This window comes from Salvelinus namaycush, chromosome 20 (assembly GCF_016432855.1).
Source record: "Salvelinus namaycush isolate Seneca chromosome 20, SaNama_1.0, whole genome shotgun sequence".
NCBI lineage: Eukaryota > Metazoa > Chordata > Actinopteri > Salmoniformes > Salmonidae > Salvelinus > Salvelinus namaycush.
In genome coordinates this window covers 48,753,237-48,772,215 of record NC_052326.1, presented here as the reverse complement: position 1 = coordinate 48,772,215, position 18,979 = coordinate 48,753,237, and the positions used below count along the sequence as shown (strand labels likewise).

General features: G+C 41.4%; 1 protein-coding gene across 1 annotated transcript; it reads left to right on the top strand.

The window, feature by feature from the left end:
• Positions 1-12,183: 12,183 nt before the first annotated feature.
• On the top strand, positions 12,184-15,254 carry LOC120064653 (ladderlectin-like). Its single transcript, XM_039015278.1, has 6 exons — positions 12,184-12,217; positions 12,319-12,385; positions 12,882-13,066; positions 13,210-13,344; positions 14,635-14,743; positions 15,070-15,254. The coding sequence occupies exons 2-6, from the start codon at positions 12,328-12,330 to the stop codon at positions 15,138-15,140; spliced, it is 558 nt and encodes a 185-aa protein (XP_038871206.1). The 5' UTR covers positions 12,184-12,217; positions 12,319-12,327; the 3' UTR covers positions 15,141-15,254.
• Positions 15,255-18,979: the final 3,725 nt, after the last annotated feature.

Genomic DNA, 18,979 nt, shown 5'->3' with positions numbered 1-18,979 from the left:
CTGGATGATAGTGGGGTGAACAGGCAGTGATGCACCTGTACTGACCTGGTCTTCTGGATGATAGAGGGGTGAACAGGCAGTGATGCACCTGTACTGACCTGGTCTTCTGGATGATAGTGGGGTGAACAGGCAGTGATGCACCTGTACTGACCTGGTCTTCTGGATGATAGTGGGGTGAACAGGCAGTGATGCACCTGTACTGACCTGGTCTTCTGGATGATAGAGGGGTGAACAGGCAGTGATGCACCTGTACTGACCTGGTCTTCTGGATGATAGTGGGGTGAACAGGCAGTGATGCACCTGTACTGACCTGGTCTTCTGGATGATAGAGGGGTGAACAGGCAGCGATGCACCTGTACTGACCTGGTCTTCTGGATGATAGTGGGGTGAACAGGCAGTGATGCACCTGTACTGACCTGGTCTTCTGGATGATAGTGGGGTGAACAGGCAGCAAGCAAATTGGAGTGGGTCTAGGGTGTCAGGTAGGGTAGAGGTGATATGATCCTTGACTAGTCTCTCAAAGCACTTCATGATGACAGAAGTGAGTGCAACGGGGCGATAGTTATTTAGTTCAGTTACCTTAGCTTTCTTGGGGACAGGAACAATGGTGGCCATCTTGAAGCATGTGGGTACAGCAGCCTTGGATAGGGATTGATTGAATAGGTCCGTAAACACACCAGCCAGCTGGTCTGCACATGCTCTGAGGACACGGCTAGGGATGCTGTCTGGGCCGGCAGCCTCACGTTGGCCACGGAGAAGGAGAGCCCACAGGCTTTGGTAGCGTGTCAGTGGCACTGTATTGTTCTCAATTCGAGCAAAGAAGTTGTTTAATTTTTCTGGGAGCAAGACGTCGATGTCCGCGACGGGGGCTGGTTTTCTTTTTGTAATCCGTGATTGACTGTAGACCCTGCCACATACGTCTCGTGTTTAAACCGTTGAATTGCGACTCCACTTTGTCTCTATACTGACACTTTGCTTGTTTGATTGCCTTGCAGAGGAAATAGCTACACTGTTTGTATTCGGTCATGTTTCCAGTCATCTTGCCATGATTAAAAGCAATGGTTCGCGATTTCAGTTTTGCGCGAATACTGCCTTCATTCCATGGTTTCTGGTTAAGGATGGTTTTAATAGTTACAGTGGGTACAACATCACCTATGCACTTGCTAATAAACTCGCTCACCGAGTCAGCGTATACATCAATGTTATTGTCTGAGGCTACCCGGAACATATCCCAGTCCACGTGATCGAAGCAATCTTGAAGCGTGGAATCCAATTGGTCAGACCAGCATTGGATAGACTTGAACACAAATATTTCCTGTTTTAGTTTCTGTCTGTAGGCTGGGAGCAACAAAATGGAATCATGGTCAGATTTGCCAAAGGGAGGTCGGGGGAGGGCTTTGTATGCATGGCGGAAGTTAGAGTAGCAATGATCCAGAATGCTACCAGCTCTTGTTGCGCATTCGAAATGCTGATAGAATTTAGGAAGCCTTGTTCTCAGATTAGCTTTGTTAAAATCCCCAGCTACAATAAATGCAGCCTCAGGATATATGGTTTTCACTTTACATAGAATCCAGTGAAGTTCTGTCAGGGCCGTCGAGATATCTGCTTTGCAGGTATTTACACGGCTGTGACTATAATCGAAATGAATTATTTTGGAAGATAATGCGGTCGGCATTTGATTGTAAGGAATTCTAGGTCAGGTGAACAAAAGGACTTGAGTTCCTGTATGCTGTTATGATTACACCATGAGTTGTTAATGATAAGGCATACACCCCGACCTTCTTCTTACCAGAGAGATTTTTTGTTTGTTTCTGTCGGCGGGATGCGTAAAGAAACAGGGTGGCTGTACCAACTCTGACAACATATCCCACGTGAGCCATGTTTTCATGAAACAGAGAATGTTACAATCTCTGATGTCTCTCTGGAATGCAACTCGTGCCCTAATTTCATCCACCTAGTTGTCAAGAGATTGGACATTGGCGAGTAATATGCTCGGAAGCGGTGGATGGTGTGTTTGCCTTCAGAGTCTGACCAGTAGGCCGCTCCGTCTGTCTCTCCTGCGGCGACCGCGTTGTTTTGGATTGGCCTCTGGGATTAGATCCCATGTCCAGGGTAGAGGTCCAAACAAAGGATCCGCTTCTGGAAAGACGTATTCCTGGTCGTAATGTTGGTAAGTTGACGTCGCTTTTATATCCAATAGTTCTTCCCGGCAGTATGTAATAACACTTGAGATTTTCTGGGCTAACAATGTAAGAAATAATACATGAAAAAACAAATTATTGCATAGTTTCCTAACGACCTGAAGCGAAGCGACCATCTCCGTCGGCGCCGTCATGCAGAGAATGTATTCGGAAGATAGGCAGGGACTCTGCTGTCCTAGCTTCAGGGTCAAGCTGGTTCCACCATTGGGGTGCCAGGCCAGAGAAGAGGTTGTACTAGGCTGTGCGGGAGCTGCACTCCCGTAGTTGTAGGAGGACCAAGAGACCAGGGCGATGACCCTTCCACTCTATATGCCAAATTATTTCTCTTTGCTCATGTTTTCCTTAATAGGAGGTCAGTGAGCAGAGCCGGGAGGGTCATCAGCGAAGTGAGATACACCTGGGCTCGGGTATGTCCTGGGGTTAAATACCTCTTTCCCCCATTCATTGAGGAGACTCTCTCCATGCAGACACGCTGTTGGTTTTTGGTTGGGGCATTTTATATGGCTGTTCTGTTTGTTTGTTTGTTTGTTTGCTTGCTTGCTTGCTTGCTTGTTTGCTTTGGCACCTTTCAACACCCCTCATTATCACCATCTATACACGCAACCACTCACTTACACTACTGATTATTGACTACACACCATTGGTAACTGTATATAGTTCACTTCAGTTAATAAATATATTTTTGTTATTCCTTATTTCCACGTTGTCTCCCTCTTTGTTACGTGCTACGAGCCGGTTCGTGACACCAGCGGTGGCAGAACAGAGTGCTCAGGTTGGGGTGTAGGGTTTGAGCATAGCCTGAATGTAGGGAGGGGCAGTTCCTCTTGCTGCTCCGTAGGCAAGTACCATGGTCTTGTAATGGATGCGAGCTTTGACTGGAAGTCAGTGGAGTGTGCAGAGGAGCGGAGTGACATTGGAGAACTTGGGCAGGTTGAATACCAGGCGGGCTGCAGCATTCTGGATAAGTTGCAGAGGTTTGATGGCACAAACAGGGAGCATAGCCAACAGCGAGTTGCAGTAGTCCAGACTGGAGATGACAAGTGCCTGGACTAGGACCTGGGCCGCTTCCTGTGTAAGGTAGGGTCATACTCTACAGATATTGTAGAGCAGGAACCTGCAGGAGTGAGTCACTGCTTTGGTGTTTGCAGAGAATGACAGGGTGTTGTTCAGGGTCACACAAAGGTTCTTTGCATTCTGTGATGGAGAGGTCTTGGAGTGGGCAGGCCTTCCCCCGGGAGGAAGAGCAGCTCCATCTTGTCGGGGTTGAGCTTGAGGTGGTGGGCCAACATCTAAGCTGAGATATCAGCCAGACATGCAGAGATGTGTCACCATTTGGGTGTCAGAAGGGGGAAGGAGAAAAGTAGTTGAGTGTCATCCGCATAGCAATCATAGAGACGATGTGAGGACATGACGGAGTAGAGTGACTTGGTGTAAAAAGAGAAGAGGAGAGGGCCTAGAACTGAGCCCTGGGGGACTTATAACACAAGGCAATAGTTGAACAGTTTTGAACAAATTAATATCTTCAAAAATGTATGAGAAGCAGTAGAGCGAGAGAGAGTTAGGTAATTGTCATTTTTTTTCTTGGTTTACCTTTCACTTCACTAGCTATTGCAGTTAATTTAGTCTTCTCAACCTGACTCAAACAGAGAGGAATGCTATTTATGTAAGCAAACTGGCTATGGCTAAAGTCCCTCTTTGCCATGCAAATGAACTGAATCCCCCAAAAACATTTCCACTGCATTTCAGCCCTGCCACAAAAGGACCAGCTGACATCATGTCAGTGATTCTTTCGTTAACACAGGTGTGAGTGTTGACAAGGACAAGGCTGGAGATAACTCTGTCATGCTGATTGAGTTCGAATAAAAGACTGGAAACTTCAAAAGGAGGGTGGTGCTTGGAATCATTGTTCTTCCTCTGTCAACCATGGTTACCTGCAAGGAAACACGTGCCCTCATCATTGCTTTGCACAAAAAGGGATTCACAGGCAAGGATATTGCTGCCAGTAAGATTGCACCTAAATCAACCATTTATCAGATCATCAAGAACTTCAAGGAGAGCGGTTCAATGGTTGTGAAGAAGGCTTCAGGGCGCCCAAGAAAGTCCAGCAAGTGCCGGAACCGGCTCCTAAAGTTGATTCAGCTGCGGGATCGGGGCACCACCAATACAGAGCTTGCTCAGGAATGGCAGCAGGCAGGTGTGAGTGCATCTGCACGCACAGTGAGAAGAAGACTTTTGGAGGATGGCCTGGTGTCAAGAAGGGCAGCAAAGAATCCACTTCTCTCCAGGAAAAACAACATGGACAGACTGATATTCTGCAAAAGGTACAGGGATTGGACTGCTGAGGACTGGGGTAAAGTCATTTTCTCTGACGAATCCTCTTTCCGATTGTTTGGGTCATCCGGAAAAAAGCTTGTCCGGAGAAGACAAGGTGAGCGCTACCATCAGTCCTGTGTCATGTGCCAACAGTAAAGCATCCTGAGACCATTCATGTGTGGGGTTGCTTCTCAGCCAAGGGAGTGGGCTCACGCACAATTTTTCCTAAGAACACAGCCATGAATAAAGAATGGTACCAACACATTCTCCGAGAGCAACTTCTCCCAACCATCCAGGAACAGTTTGGTGATGAACAATGCCATTTCCAGCATGATGGAGCACCTTGCCATAAGGCAAAAGTGATAACTAAGTGGCTCGGGGAACAAAAATGTATATTTTGGGTCCATGGCCAGGAAACTCCCCAGATCTTAATCCCATAAAGAACTTGTGGTCAATCCTCAAGAGGCAGGTGGACAAACAAAAACCCACAAATTCTGACAAACTCCAAGCATTGATTATGCAAGAATGGGCTGCCATCAGTCAGGATGTGGCCCAGAAGTTAATTGACAGCATGCCAGGGCGGATTGCAGAGGTCTTGAAAAAGAAGGGTCAACACCGCAAATATTGATTCTTTGCATCAACTTCATGTAATTGTCAATAAAAGCCTTTGACACTTATGAAATGCTTGTAATTATACTTCAGTATTCCATAGTAACATCTGAACCCCATCGAAAACCTTTGGGATGAATTCAAATCAAAGTTTATTTGTCACATGCGCCGAATACAACAGGTGTAGTAGACCTTACTGTGAAATGCTTACTGACAGGCTCTAACCAATAGTGCAAAAAGGGTCTTAGGTGAACAATAGGTAAGTAAAGAAATAAAACAACACTAAAAAGACAGGCTATATACAGTAGCGAGGCAATAAAAGTAGTGAGGCTACATACAGACAACGGTTAGTCAGGCTGATTGAGGTAGTATGTACATGTAGATATGGTTAAAGTGACTATGCATATATGATGAACAGAGAGTAGCAGTACCGTAAAAGAGGGGTTGGCGGGTGGTGGGTGGCGGGACACAATGCAGATAGCCCGGAATTGGAACGCAGACTGCGAGCCAGGCCTAATCGCCCAACATCGGTGTCCAACTTCACTAATGCTCTTGTGACTGAATGGATGCAAGTCCTTGCAGCAATGTTCCAACATTTAGTGGGAAAGCCTTCCCAGAAGAGTGGAAGCTATTATAGCAGCAAAGGGGGAACCAACTCCACATGAATGCCCATAATTTTGAAATGAGATGTTCAACATCCAGGTGTCCACAAACTTTTGGTCACTTAGTGTATGTTGACGTTAGCTAATATGGTGACAGCGATGTAGGCTGTGTAGGGTTAAGGTATGAAGGTTTGGCTTGGAGATTTTTTTCACCTGGCTACAGACTGCCGTTGTGTTTTGCACTGAAGTCCACAAGGGAAGGGAAACGTTGAGAGGAGGAAAGTGCGTAGATGCAAGAAGGAATTGTACAACGAGCAAAGTGATAACGCTGTATGTGTTTGCTATCAAAGTGAACTGTGTGTGCGGGTAATCAGGGATTTATTCATTCTGGCGATTTCTGCTGCTAAACGTTTCTTAAATTGAAACAAACGGAATGAAACGGTATGGGCCTACCTGATTTTGACCAACAGAAACACTCGTTTTAGTTGCAAAACAGAACTGTTTGGACTAATGATTACACCCGAGATCAGCTAGTTGCAGGCAAGAGTTTGTTAGGCTGTATAGAATGTGTCACTGTCTGTCACCTTGATGACTCCAATTTGTCTCTCAACCTGTGCACCTACGTTATAAACGTTAATTCATAGGTTCAGTATTGGGAAAAGTGCTAAATTGAGTAAAAGTGAAGATACCTTAATAGGAAATGACTCAAGTAAAAATCACCCAGTAAAATACTACTTGAGTAAAAGTCTAAAAGTATTTGGTTTTAAATATACTTAAGTATCAAAAGTAAAATAATAAATAATTTAAAGTTCCTCATTTGAAGCAAACCAGACGGCACAATTAAAAAAAAAAAAATTACGGATACCCAGGGGCACACTCCAACACTTAGACGTAATTTACAAACGAAGCATTTCTGTTTAGTGAGTCCACCAGATCAGAGGCAGTAGGGTTGACTAGGGATGTTCTCTTGATATGTGTGAATTTGACCATTTTCCTGTCAAAATGTAACGAGCTCTTTTGGGTGTCAGGGGAAAATGTATGTAATAAAAAGTACATTATTTTATTTTAGGAATGTAGTGAAGTAAAAGTAAAAGTTTCCAAAAATATAAATTGTTAAGTACAGATACCCCAAAAAACTGCTTAAGTAGTACTTTCAAGTATTTTTTATTAAGTACTTTACACCACTGGCTAAGTTGTAGCAACCTCATGATGGGTACAGGGAAAATTTGAGCATCATTTTGTAGCCTAAACCTATCAATGTTACATTGAACTGGGTGAATGGAATATAAATGACAGTCATCCAATATGCTGTAACATAAATAAGGCCATGCTCATAAAAAAATCATCCTCCCTAAAATTAAATAGCACCGACTGCCACTGATACACACCTACATGCACACGTGCGCACACACACACACACACACACACACACACACACACACACGTACCCACACAAACCTACATACACACATACACACAATCACACCCACTTACAAACACAAATGCGCACTTTGATCGATTTCTACGGAATGCCCCATAAACAAGTCAATATATTAGTTAATTATTGTTCAAAAATAATAGCTGCTTCCTTGTGGCCAGGTGTGTAAAGGTGCTCCTCTCTCTCCATCTGAGCAGAACCTACGGTATCTACCTGTGATCCACTCTACAACAGTGAAACAAACAGTAGGCAGCAGGTAACATAGATGGTTGTTAGGTTTCCCATTAATAACTAAAGGGGTAAAAAGTTCAGTCAAAATCTTAAGATTTACATTAGTAAGTCTCAACACTGCTTGATATTATGATCCACACAAGTACCTTTTTTGACAGGAAAAGGGTCCTGAGTATCCAGGAAAAAAGCTATTTGTTGCACTTTGCTATATTGTAGGAGCACTGCAAAAAGCCCAGCATGAATTTGACAGCAGAATATGATCAATAACCTAGTTTCTTTCTAGGTTCCTTCCTTATACTGTAGGGTTCCTTCTTTGTTCCTAGCCACTGTGGTTCTGCCTCTGCCTTCTGTGCTTGCTCTTTGAGAGTTTAAGCTGGGTAACTGTAAAGCACTGTAAACTAATTTGTGACAACTGCTGAAGTAGAAAAGGCTTTATAAAATACATTTGATTGAATTGAAACTATTTTACATAAAGATGCACCCCCCCAAAAAATAATATGGGTTTTTCATCCTGTAATAAACAACTGACCTAACACTCCTCTTCTGTCAGACCAAACAATAAGTTCATATTCTATAGCTACATACCTCACTACAGACAATGAAATATATGACTATCTTTTTACCTGTGTTTTTAATATATTGTATGACATGACATTTTATGTATAGTTCTACATACAGTACCAGTCAAACAATTGGACACACCTACTCATTCCAGGGTTTTTCTTTATTTTTTACTATGTTCTACATTGTAGAATAAGAGTGTGCAAAGCTGTCGTCGAGGCCAAAGGTGGCTACTTTGAAGAATCTCAAATATAAAATATATTTAGATTTGTTTAATAACTTTTTTGGTTACAAAATTATTCCATATTTGTTATTTCATAGTTTTGATGTCTTCACTATTATTCTACAATGTAGAAAATAGTAAAAATAAAGAAAAACCCTGTAATGAGTAGGTGTGTCCAATTGTTTGACTGGTACTGTATGTACCAAGATATTCTAACCCCCCCCCCCCCCCCCCCCCCCATCAATACAGTAGTAATATGAGATCTGTATGTAGCGGACATATACTTTGTGCGTGACACAGGTAATTTTTCCAACAATTGTTTACAGACAGATTATTTCCCTTATAATTCACTGTTTCACAGAATTTTACATACAATAAGTTGACTGTGCCTTTAAACAGATTGGAAAATTCCAGAAAATGATGCCATGGCTATAGAAGCTTCTGATAGGTTAATTGACATTGTTTGAGTCAATTGGAGGAGTACCTGTGGATGTATTTCAAGGCCTACCTTCAAACTCAGTGCCTCTTTGCTTGACATCATGGGAGAATCAAAATAAATCAGCCAAGACCTCAGAAAAAAATTGTAGACCTCCACAAGTCTGGTTCATCCTTGGGAGCAATTTCCAAACGCCTGAAGGTACCACGTTCATCTGTACAAAAAATAGTATGCAAGTATAAACACCATGGGACCACGCACCCCGTCACACCGCTCAGGAAGGAGACGCGTTCTGTCTCCTAGAGATGAACGTACTTTGGTGTGAAAAGTGCAACTCAATCCCAGAACAACAGCAATGGACCTTGTGAAGTTGTTGGAGGAAACAGGTACAAAAGTATCTATATCCACAGTAAAACGTGACCTATATCGACATAACCTGAATGGCCGCTCAGCAAGGAAGAAGCCACTGCTCCAAAACCGCCATAAAAAAGACAGACTACGGTTTGCAACTGCACATGGGGACATTGGAGAAATGTCCTCTGGTCTAATGAAACAAAAATATAACTGTTTGGCCATAATATCCATTGTTATGTTTGGAGGAAAAAGGGGGAGAACACCATCCCAATCGTGAAGCACGGGGGTGGTAGCATCATGTTGTGGGGGTGCTTTGCTGCAGGAGGGACTGGTGCACTTCACAGAATAGATAGCATCATGAGTCAGGAAAATTATGTGGATATATTGAAGCAACATCTCAAGACATCAGTCAGGTAATTAAAGCTTGGTCGCAAGTGGGTCTTCCAAATTGACAATGACCCCAAGCATATTTCCAAAGTTGTGGCAAAATGGCTTAAGGACAACAAAGTCAAGGTATTGGAGTGGCCATCACAAAGCCCTGACCTCAATCCCATAGAAAATGTGTGGGCAGAACTGAAAAAGCGTGTGCGAGCAAGGAGGCCTACAAACTTGACTCAGTTACAGCAGCTCTGTCTGGAGGAATGGGCCAAAATTCACCCAACTTATTGTGGTAAACGTTTGACCCAAGTTAAGCAATTTAAAGGCAATGCTACCAAATACTAATTGAATGTATGTAAACTTCTGAACCACTGAGAATGTGATATAAGAAATAAAAGCTGAAATAAATCATTTTATGTTTTATTTAAATGTACTTGGCTAAGGTGAATGTAAACTACCGACTTCAACTGTATATATATATATATATATATATATATATATATATATATATATATATATATATATATATATATATATATATATATTTCCACTCCATGAGGTTGGAATAGAGCTGTTTGAAAATACGGCCTGAAATTTGTATCTGTTTTGGTGGGATGGAGATTTGTCCTTCCGTGGTGACATCACCATTCTGTAAAAAAAAAAGATAAACCAATAAGAAAGAGAGATCCAAACTTCTCTGCCAATATCAGAACATTTTCAGACCACTCAGACCAGTCCCAGACAGTCCTAGTAAAATTCTTACTTGAGAAATTGCCCTTTGCGATAGAAGCTTGTTTTGTTTTATTTTTGAACATATTAATTTAAAACAAATCACAGTAAAGTGCTTAATGGTTACCCAGAAACGATTTGATATTGAGATAAACAAACATCTGCGTTGTACATTTTAAGATAGTGTAACGGATGTGAAATGGCTAGCTAGTTAGCGGGTACGCGCTAGTAGCGTTTCAATCAGTTACGTCACTTGCTCTGAAACCTAGATGTAGTGTTGCCCCTTGCTCTGCAAGGGCCGTGGCTTTTGTGGAGCGATGGGTAACGACGCTTCGTGGGTGACAGTTGTTGATGTGTGCAGAAACCTAGATGTAGGGTTTCCCCTTGCTCTGCAAGGGCCGTGGCTTTTGTGGAGCGATGGGTAACGACGCTTTGTGGGTGACTGTTGTTGATGTGTGCAGAAGGTCCCTGGTTCGCGCCCGGGTCGGGGCGAGGGGACGGTTTAAAGTTATACTGTTACAATAGCTAGGTGAGACAACCACATATCAGTCAAATATACAGAACACGAACATTCCATTCCAGCAAAACAATATGAGTATACCAAACACTGAGAACACCTGCTCTTTCCATGACATAGACTGACCAGGTGAATCCAGGTGAAAGCTATGATCCCTTATTGATGTCACTTGTTAAATCCACGTCAATAAGTGTAGAAGAAGGGGAAGAGACAGGTTATGGATTGTGTATGTGTGCCATTCATAGGGTGAATGGGCAAGACAAAATATTTACAGTGAGGTCCATAATTATTGGGACAGTGACACATGTTTTGTTGTTTGGTTCTGTACTCCAGTACTTTGGATTTGAAATGATACAATAACTGAGGTTAAAGTGCAGACTGTTAGCTTTAATTTGAGGGTATTGTCATCCATATTGGGGGAACCATTTAGAGATTACAGCACTTTTTGTAAATAGTCAGCCAATTTTAGGGGACAAAAAGTATTGGGACAAATTCACTTATATGTTTATAAAGTAGTCAAAGGTTTAGTATTTTGTCCTATATTCCTTGTACAATCATTACATCAAGCTTGTGACTCTACAAACTTGTTGGATGCGTTTGCTGTTTGTTTTGGTTGTGTTTTAGATTATTTTGTGCCCAATAGAAATGAATGGTAAATCATGTATTATGTCATTTTGGAATCACTTTTATTGTAAATAAGAATATAACATGTTTCTAAACAGTTCCACATTAATCTGGATGCTACCGGGATTACGGATAGCCCTGAATGAATCGTGAATAATGATGAAGGAGAAAGTTACAGGTGCAGAAATAACATACCCCCAAGACATGCTAACCTCTCACTATTACAATAACAGGGGAGGTTAGCATTTTTTGGGGGGGGATGATATTTGTTTGTCTAACTTTTTCACTCATCATTATTCACGATTCATTAATCATGTTAGCATCCACATTAGTGTACACATGTTTAGAAATATAGTGTATTGTATCATTTCAAATCCAAAGTTCTGGAGTACAGAGCCAAAACCATTAAAAAAATGTGGCACTGTCCCAATACTTTTGGAGCTCACTGTAAGTTCCTTTCAACAGTGCTGGGTTTTTCACACTCAACAGTTTCCCGTGTGTATCAAGAATGATCCACCACCCAAAGGACATCCAGCCAACCTGAAACAAATGTGGGGAGCATTGGAGTCAACATAGGCCAGTATCCCTGTCGTTCGACACGTTTGGTATACAAAAAACATTTTAATACACATCTAAAATCTATTAATAAAAAAATCTGAGAACAGTAATATTTTACCCACACACATGAAGGTACCTATGAGCATAAACTCCTATGAAAAAACACAAATGAGAAAACTGGTGGATAACGCGTTTTGGAAGGAAACTCCTCCTCATATGCACTTGTTTATGATAATAAGAACCGAGCCATAAGCACATGTGATCCTGTTATTTTGCACTTTGATCCATTTCTATGGGAATGCCCCATAAACAAGTCAATATATAATAGTTAACTAATGTTCGAAAATATTAGTTGCTTCCTTGTGGCCAGGTGTATAAAGGTGCTCCTCTCTCTCCATCTGAGCAGAACCTACGGTATTTACCTGTGATTCACTCTACAACAAGTACGTTTTATACGCACTCTGAAGTATTCTCTGTTGCTGAATTTGTTTTGACCTCTTCTCCTTGTTTCCCTGTCTCTCTCTCTCTCTCTCTCTCCGAGGAGACTATCACCATGGCGATGATGACCATTCTTCTGCTTCTCAGCGCTGCCTTGGCTTTGGGCAATGCAAGTAAGAGACACACACACACACACACAGACACTTTACATTATTCATTCTGTATTTTTTATGTTGTAGCAAAATTGTGTGTGTATATTTGACACCGTTCCACTGATTCCACTCCAGTCATTACCACAAGCCCGTCCTCGCCAATTAAGGTGCCACCAACCTCCTGTGGTGTGTATGTGTATGTGTATGTGTGTGTGTTGTATTTAAAATAACACCACTGTTTATGTTTCAGAGCCCTTACAGGAGGCAAATGATGTGGATCAACTCCTTGCTTTTAGTAGGTTTTATACCGCCCCCTGCAGTAAAACGTCAGAAGTTATGTCTCCACTCAAATAGCTAATATTCCACCATCATCATTGACTTGTCTCTGTTGTCTATGTTTTTGTAGAGGACAAAGGAGAGGAGGCAAACTATGTTGAACAAAAACCGTCTGCCATTTTAAACCCCTGGTGGTAACAGATGCAACATAATATGGGGTGTGTATCACTTTGACTTACAGAGGCTAAGGGGGTGGTGGAGCTGCAGGAGTTGCAGGAGGAAGAGCAGGAGGTGCAGGAGGAGGAGCAGAAGGTCCAAGAGGAGGTGGGGGTAGAGAGCAGGAGCTTGTGTCCCTCAGGCTGGACCAAATACGGATCCCGCTGTTTGATGTTTGTTAATGGCCCCAGCACATGGATTGAGGCAGAGGTACAGTGAACACATATCTGTATCAGCAAACTTTAGACGGCATTGTTGTTTTTTTATAACAATTACAACTTGTAAGTAGAATACAATACAAGCAAAATTACTCTGTATTCTATTCTCTGTCTGAAATGTCTCTGCCCCTCTAGCGGTACTGTGTGCACTTCGGAGCGAACCTGGCATCAGTTCACAACTCCCAGGAGTATCATTTTCTGCAGGAGCTGGTTAGGAGCCATACCAACGGGTTCCCAAGCACCTGGATCGGAGGCTCTGATGCCGTCTATGTAAACTGTTCTTTAATATCTTTACATTTTGCTTAATGTTTTATTTATTCTGAACAAAAATATAAATGCAACAATTTCCAAGATTTTACTGAGTTACAGTTCATATAACGAAATCAGTCAATTTAAATAAATTATTTAGGCCCTAATCTGTTGGTCACAGATACCTTAAAAAAGGGTCCGTGGGGTGTGGATCAGAAAACCGGCCACTATCTGGTGTGACCACCATTTGCCTCATGCAGCGCGACAGCCCTCCTTCGCATAGAGTTGACCAGGCTGTTGATTGTGGCCTGTGGAATGTTGTCCCACTCTTCTTCAATGGCTGTGCGTACGCGTCGATCCAGTACATGCCAAACATGCTCAATGGTATGCAGGCCATTTTCAGCCTTCCAGAATTTGTGAACAGATCCTTGCGACATGGGGCTGTGCATTATCATGCTGAAACAAGAGTTGATGGCGACAGAAGAATGCCACTACAATGGGCCTCAGGATCTCATTTGTTGTCCGTAGTTTATTGCCTGCCCACACAATAATCCCACCGCCACCATGGGGCACTCTGTTCACAACGTTGACATCAGCAAACCGCTCATCCACACGACGCCATACACGTGGTCTGCGGTTGTGAGGCCGGTTCGATGTACAGTACTGTCAAAATCTCTAAAACTACGTTGGAGGCGGCTTATGGTAGAGTAATGAAGACTAAATTCTCTGGTAACAGCTTCGGAGGACATTCTTGCAGTCATCATGCCAATTCCACGCTCCCCTCAAAACTTGAAACATATGTGGCATTGTGTTGTGTGACAAAGCTGCACATTTTAGAGAGGCCTTGTATTGTCCCCAGCACAAGATGCAATTGTGTAATGATCATGCTGTTTAACCAGCTTCTTGATATGCCACACCTCCCAGGAGGAGGTAAAGGAGAAATGCTGACTAACAGGGATGTCAACAAATTTGTCAACATTTGGGAGAAATAAGCTTTTTGTGTATATGGAAAACTTCTGGGATCATTTAGTTCAGTTCATGAAACATAGGACCAAAACTTTACATGTTGTGTTTATATTTTTGCTCAGCGTAATTTACCTTACTTTTCTAATTTAAATTAGAGAGAACAAAACCGAAACAACAACGTTAACTGTTTCTATTTATTTTCTCTTCTTACATTTCGATATGCCTCTATAATATGCCTCTTTTTGCTTCAGTCAATGTTAGAAACTACACCCTCTAACAATTTGAGACTAATACACTAGGCCTACATTGACTGACTGTCTGTGTGTGGGTGGGGTTTGTGAACAGAACACAATATGGCTTTGGAGCGACGGGTCCAGGTTTGATTACCACGGCTGGAACCCAGGAGAGCCTAGCAACAGCAACAAAGAGAGATGCCTAGAGATGAACTATGGCGGTAAAGGATATAGCTATATATACAGTATATCAACCATTGTATAGCAGAGTACCACCTTGTTGTGTAGTTGTTCTTAGTAAAAAGAGTGTAATACATATGTGAAACCTGGGCATGTTTATTCATATTTTGTCTCGTAGTCTTACATTGCGTACAATGCTTTCTGTATCTGTTTTTCTCTCCCTAAACCCATAACTTCTGTGTACTCTTAAAATGGCATACACATATTTAACATACAAATCAAACACCTATTTTGGCAAATAAAAATAGTATAAAGATATTCTAGGATATACAGTGCATATATTGACTTGTGTATTTTCTCTCTACAGTACATAAGCGCTGGAACAACAAACCCTGTCACTACACACTACCCTCCATCTGCTCTAAAAGACTATGCTAGATGAACCTCATGTTTATTACTTCATATATTACTGCATAGATTACTTTAATCAGTTTTTAATTAATATACTTTTTGTATACTTGTGGTATATAAATAAAGTTTGATTTCATTTGACTTATGTCTGGATATTTGACTTATGTATGTCTGCATTAAAGCTGTCTCACATGACAGCCATCTGCACTGATCTGTCTGATATCTCGCAAACACTCATGGGATGCTAAAAAGAAGTCCGCCTACAATATGCTGCCCAAACATTTTAAAATGTTACCAAGGTGACATCGTCCACTGAATCCCCTTTCACCCTCAAAAGAGTCCGAGTTAATCTTACCAAAAACTATAAACCTGTAGCTTATTTTCAGTTTTTTGGTAAAATATTTATGAAATTTGAAATGTACACCAAACGCATTAGCTAGCTAGTGTCTTGTGAACTAAACTCAACTCATTGGTTTAATCTGCTAGCTAGTGTCTGCTTGCTGGCTGAGCCAGTCTCAAATCAATCCATATGAAAGGCAGGGATGCTAACAACGCCAGTTCACACACTCAATGCTGAATACTCTCTCCAGCTAGCTAGCTAGTGTAGTGAAGTTCTAGCTATTGGACTAATTACTTTTCATGATGTCTGTTCTGCCATGGTCAGTGCGCCGAGTGCTACAAAACAGCTGACTGCTCTCTGCTGCGTTATCGCGTTGGCCAAATGTGACAAAGTAGTAAGGCACAGTTCCAGCTGTCAGAGTCAGATACATGTTGATTTCTTAGAACAGTCCATGGGTTGCAACCAAAATTATTTTACAATCGTTTAGTTCTGAACAGAACCATACTTTTTCCCATTATGTTCCTCTGTGCCGACCAGCAAAATAAAGTTCCGAATTAGTTTGAACCCAAAACATTTATCGGTTTACATCGTTCCTTTTGTTCCTTTTTAAACCTCCAAAATAAACAATATAAAACAATGTCCATACAAACTATCAAAAACCAAATGTTAATTAAACTAAATCAGCCTGCTTTTCTGTTTTAATCAGGTTAGTAATTAGTTCACACAGGCTTAGAAGAATCCTGTGATGGCGGGACATTTCCTGGCAACAGTAGTCCTTGCAGTGCTTCTGCCATTAAGTCTTGGAGTCCCAGACACTTCTCAGCTGCAGATATAATGATGCCCAGCTTCTTGGACTTCATGGACTTCTTGGACTTCTTGGACACTTGTTAAGTACAATTAAAAACCTCTTATGGATCGGCCCTTTTTTCAATTTTCGCCTAAAATGACATACCCAAATCTAACTACCTGTAGCTCAGGCCCTGAAGCAAGGGTATGCATATTCTTGGTACCATTTGAAAGGAAACACTTTGAAGTTTGTGGAAATGTGAAAGGAATGTAGGAGAATACAACACATTATATTTGGTAAAAGATAAACAGTTTTATGTATTTTTTGGGATGCATCTTTGAAATGCAAGAGAGAGGCCATAATGTATTATTCCAGCCCAGATGCAATTTAGATTTTGGCCACCAGATGGCAGCAGTGTATGTGCAACGTTTTAGACTGATCCAATGAACCATTGCTTTTCTGTTCAAAATGTTGTATCAAGACTGCCCTAATGTGCCTAATTTGTTTATTAATAACTCATCATGTTCAAACTGTGCACTTCCCTCAAAAAATATCATGGTATTACTTTACTGTAATATCTACTGTAAATTGGACAGTGCAGTTAGATTAACAAGAATTTAAGCTTTCTACCAATATCAGATATGTCTTTGTCCTGGGAAATATTCTTGTTACTTACAAGCTCATGCTAATTGCATTAGCCTACGTTAGCTCTACCGTCCACAGGGGACTCACCAATCCTGAATAAGTTTTAATTAGAGCAGAATGGATTGACTTGTTCAATGGGATGGCAGAAGCAGAAGTGTCGTTTGAAGCTGAAAGGACGTTGAGTACAGTTAGAGAGAAAGATGAGTGGACAACAGTGAAGTCCAAGAATGGAACAAAAAGGGCTAAAATTGTTGTGGAAAATGAGTCTGATGAATTGTTGTTTGTTGGAGTACGTTTTTGGGATAAGGATGTTTATTTGGGAAACCCTTTTGAAGTCATGAGGATGGTGAGGAAGGCATTGGGAAAAGTGTATACAATCAAAGTAACCAGGAGTGGTATGGTGTTGATATTGTGTGTCTCAAAAGAGCAAAATGAGTGTGCATTGTGCTTCGCGAAATTATCGATGAATGAAGTGGACAGCTTTGATTTTCGGAGCAGGGCACCGGTAAAAGGTGTTATCTCTGGCGTCCTGTCAGACACTGATAATCAATATCTTAGGCCAAAAATTCCAGGAGTAGTTAATGCACGTCGCTTGACCCGTATGGACAATGGGAAAAATTATTTAAGTTATCTGTATTATTGATGTTTGAGTATTTACCACCCTATGTAAAATTGGGATAAAACGTTTGGCCATGTGTTAAGTGTTTGCAGACAGAAGGAATATGTTATTGAATATGTAAAATGTTGTAACTGTGTTGGGGATCATATTTCCAAATTCTCTGAGTGCCTCATCGGGTTGAAAGAGGTTGATGTGTCAAGTATCAGGGCTGTACAGCAAATCTCCTATGTGGAGGCGGTGAAGAGAGTTGAAGGGGTGAGAGGCAACAGTTCTGAAGAAGATATGGCGGTGGATGCACCACAAACAGTTGCAAAAGTTAAACATCAATCAAGTGATCTGAATACACTTATTGTGAAGGTGGATTTTGTAGCATTTATAGTCACAGTTAACTGGTTCCTAAGCTTTTAAAATAAGGGTTCTGTTCCAGAACAGTATAGATCACTTTCGTTTTTGGTTCAGGTTCTGTTCCTCGAATAATTTCATTATTTTTGGTCCCTGAACTGGATCCAACCCATAGAACTGTCCCATAACGTTGGCCATAAAACTTTATCAGCAAGCTGGTAAACTAGCTACCATACGGTTATTCAAACAAGCTTATACTAGGCTGCTAGCTGGAGCATGGTTTGCCGTAGTAGACAATGCCTCACAGCTACCAAGAGCAGAGTGATTTTCAGTATTAGGAACTAGTGTGAAGCAGATGAGAAAAATAAAAAATAAAAAAATAAAAACGAGTTCCACTTCCTACCAGTGCACCTACTGCACCTGGACATAGCCCATCTGTAAACAGCCCATCTATCTACCTCATCCCCATACTGTATTTATTTATTTATCTTGCTCCTTTGCACCCCAGTATCTCTACTTGCACATTCATCTTCTGCACATCTACCATTCCAGTGATTAATTGCTATATTGTAATTACTTCGCCACCATGGCCTATTTATTGCCTTAACTCCCTTATCTTACCTCATTTGCACTCGCTGTATATAGACTTTTTTGTTTTCTTTTTTTCTACTGTATTATTGACTGTATGTTTTGTTTATTCCATGTGTAACTCTATGTTGTTGTATGTGTCAATTTGCTATGCTTTATCTTGGCCAGGTCGCAGTTGCAAATGAGAACTTGTTCTCAACTAGCCTACCTGGTTAAATAAAGGTGAAATAAAATAAATAAATACAAATAAAAAACAAGACATATTGGTTGAGGGACGAGTGTCACCTAGGAGTGACATGACCACACCGGCCACGTTGCGTGTGTGTGCGTTGCAAAATAAATGTACATGTAAATTCAATCATTTTATCCAAACTGCTCGCATGCGGCTGCGTAGCCAGGCACTAAAAATAGAACTTGGTTATTTTTCTTGACACCTGATGCACTGCAAGTTCGCTGAACTTCACACTCCAGTCAAAGTTGGTTGCCAACTGACATATAAAGTCCACAGAAAAACACTGAAGGAGGAGAGATTAGAAACTAACAGT

What these genes read in the sequence shown, in the direction of transcription:
- LOC120064653 (XM_039015278.1), top strand. Translation starts at nt 12,328, where the DNA reads ATGGCGATGATGACCATTCTTCTGCTTCTCAGCGCTGCCTTGGCTTTG. An exon ending in GCACATGGATTGAGGCAGAG is followed by an intron (nt 13,067 to 13,209) that starts GTACAGTGAACA and finishes CTGCCCCTCTAG; the next exon opens with CGGTACTGTGTGCACTTCGG. An exon ending in GAGGCTCTGATGCCGTCTAT is followed by an intron (nt 13,345 to 14,634) that starts GTAAACTGTTCT and finishes GTTTGTGAACAG; the next exon opens with AACACAATATGGCTTTGGAG.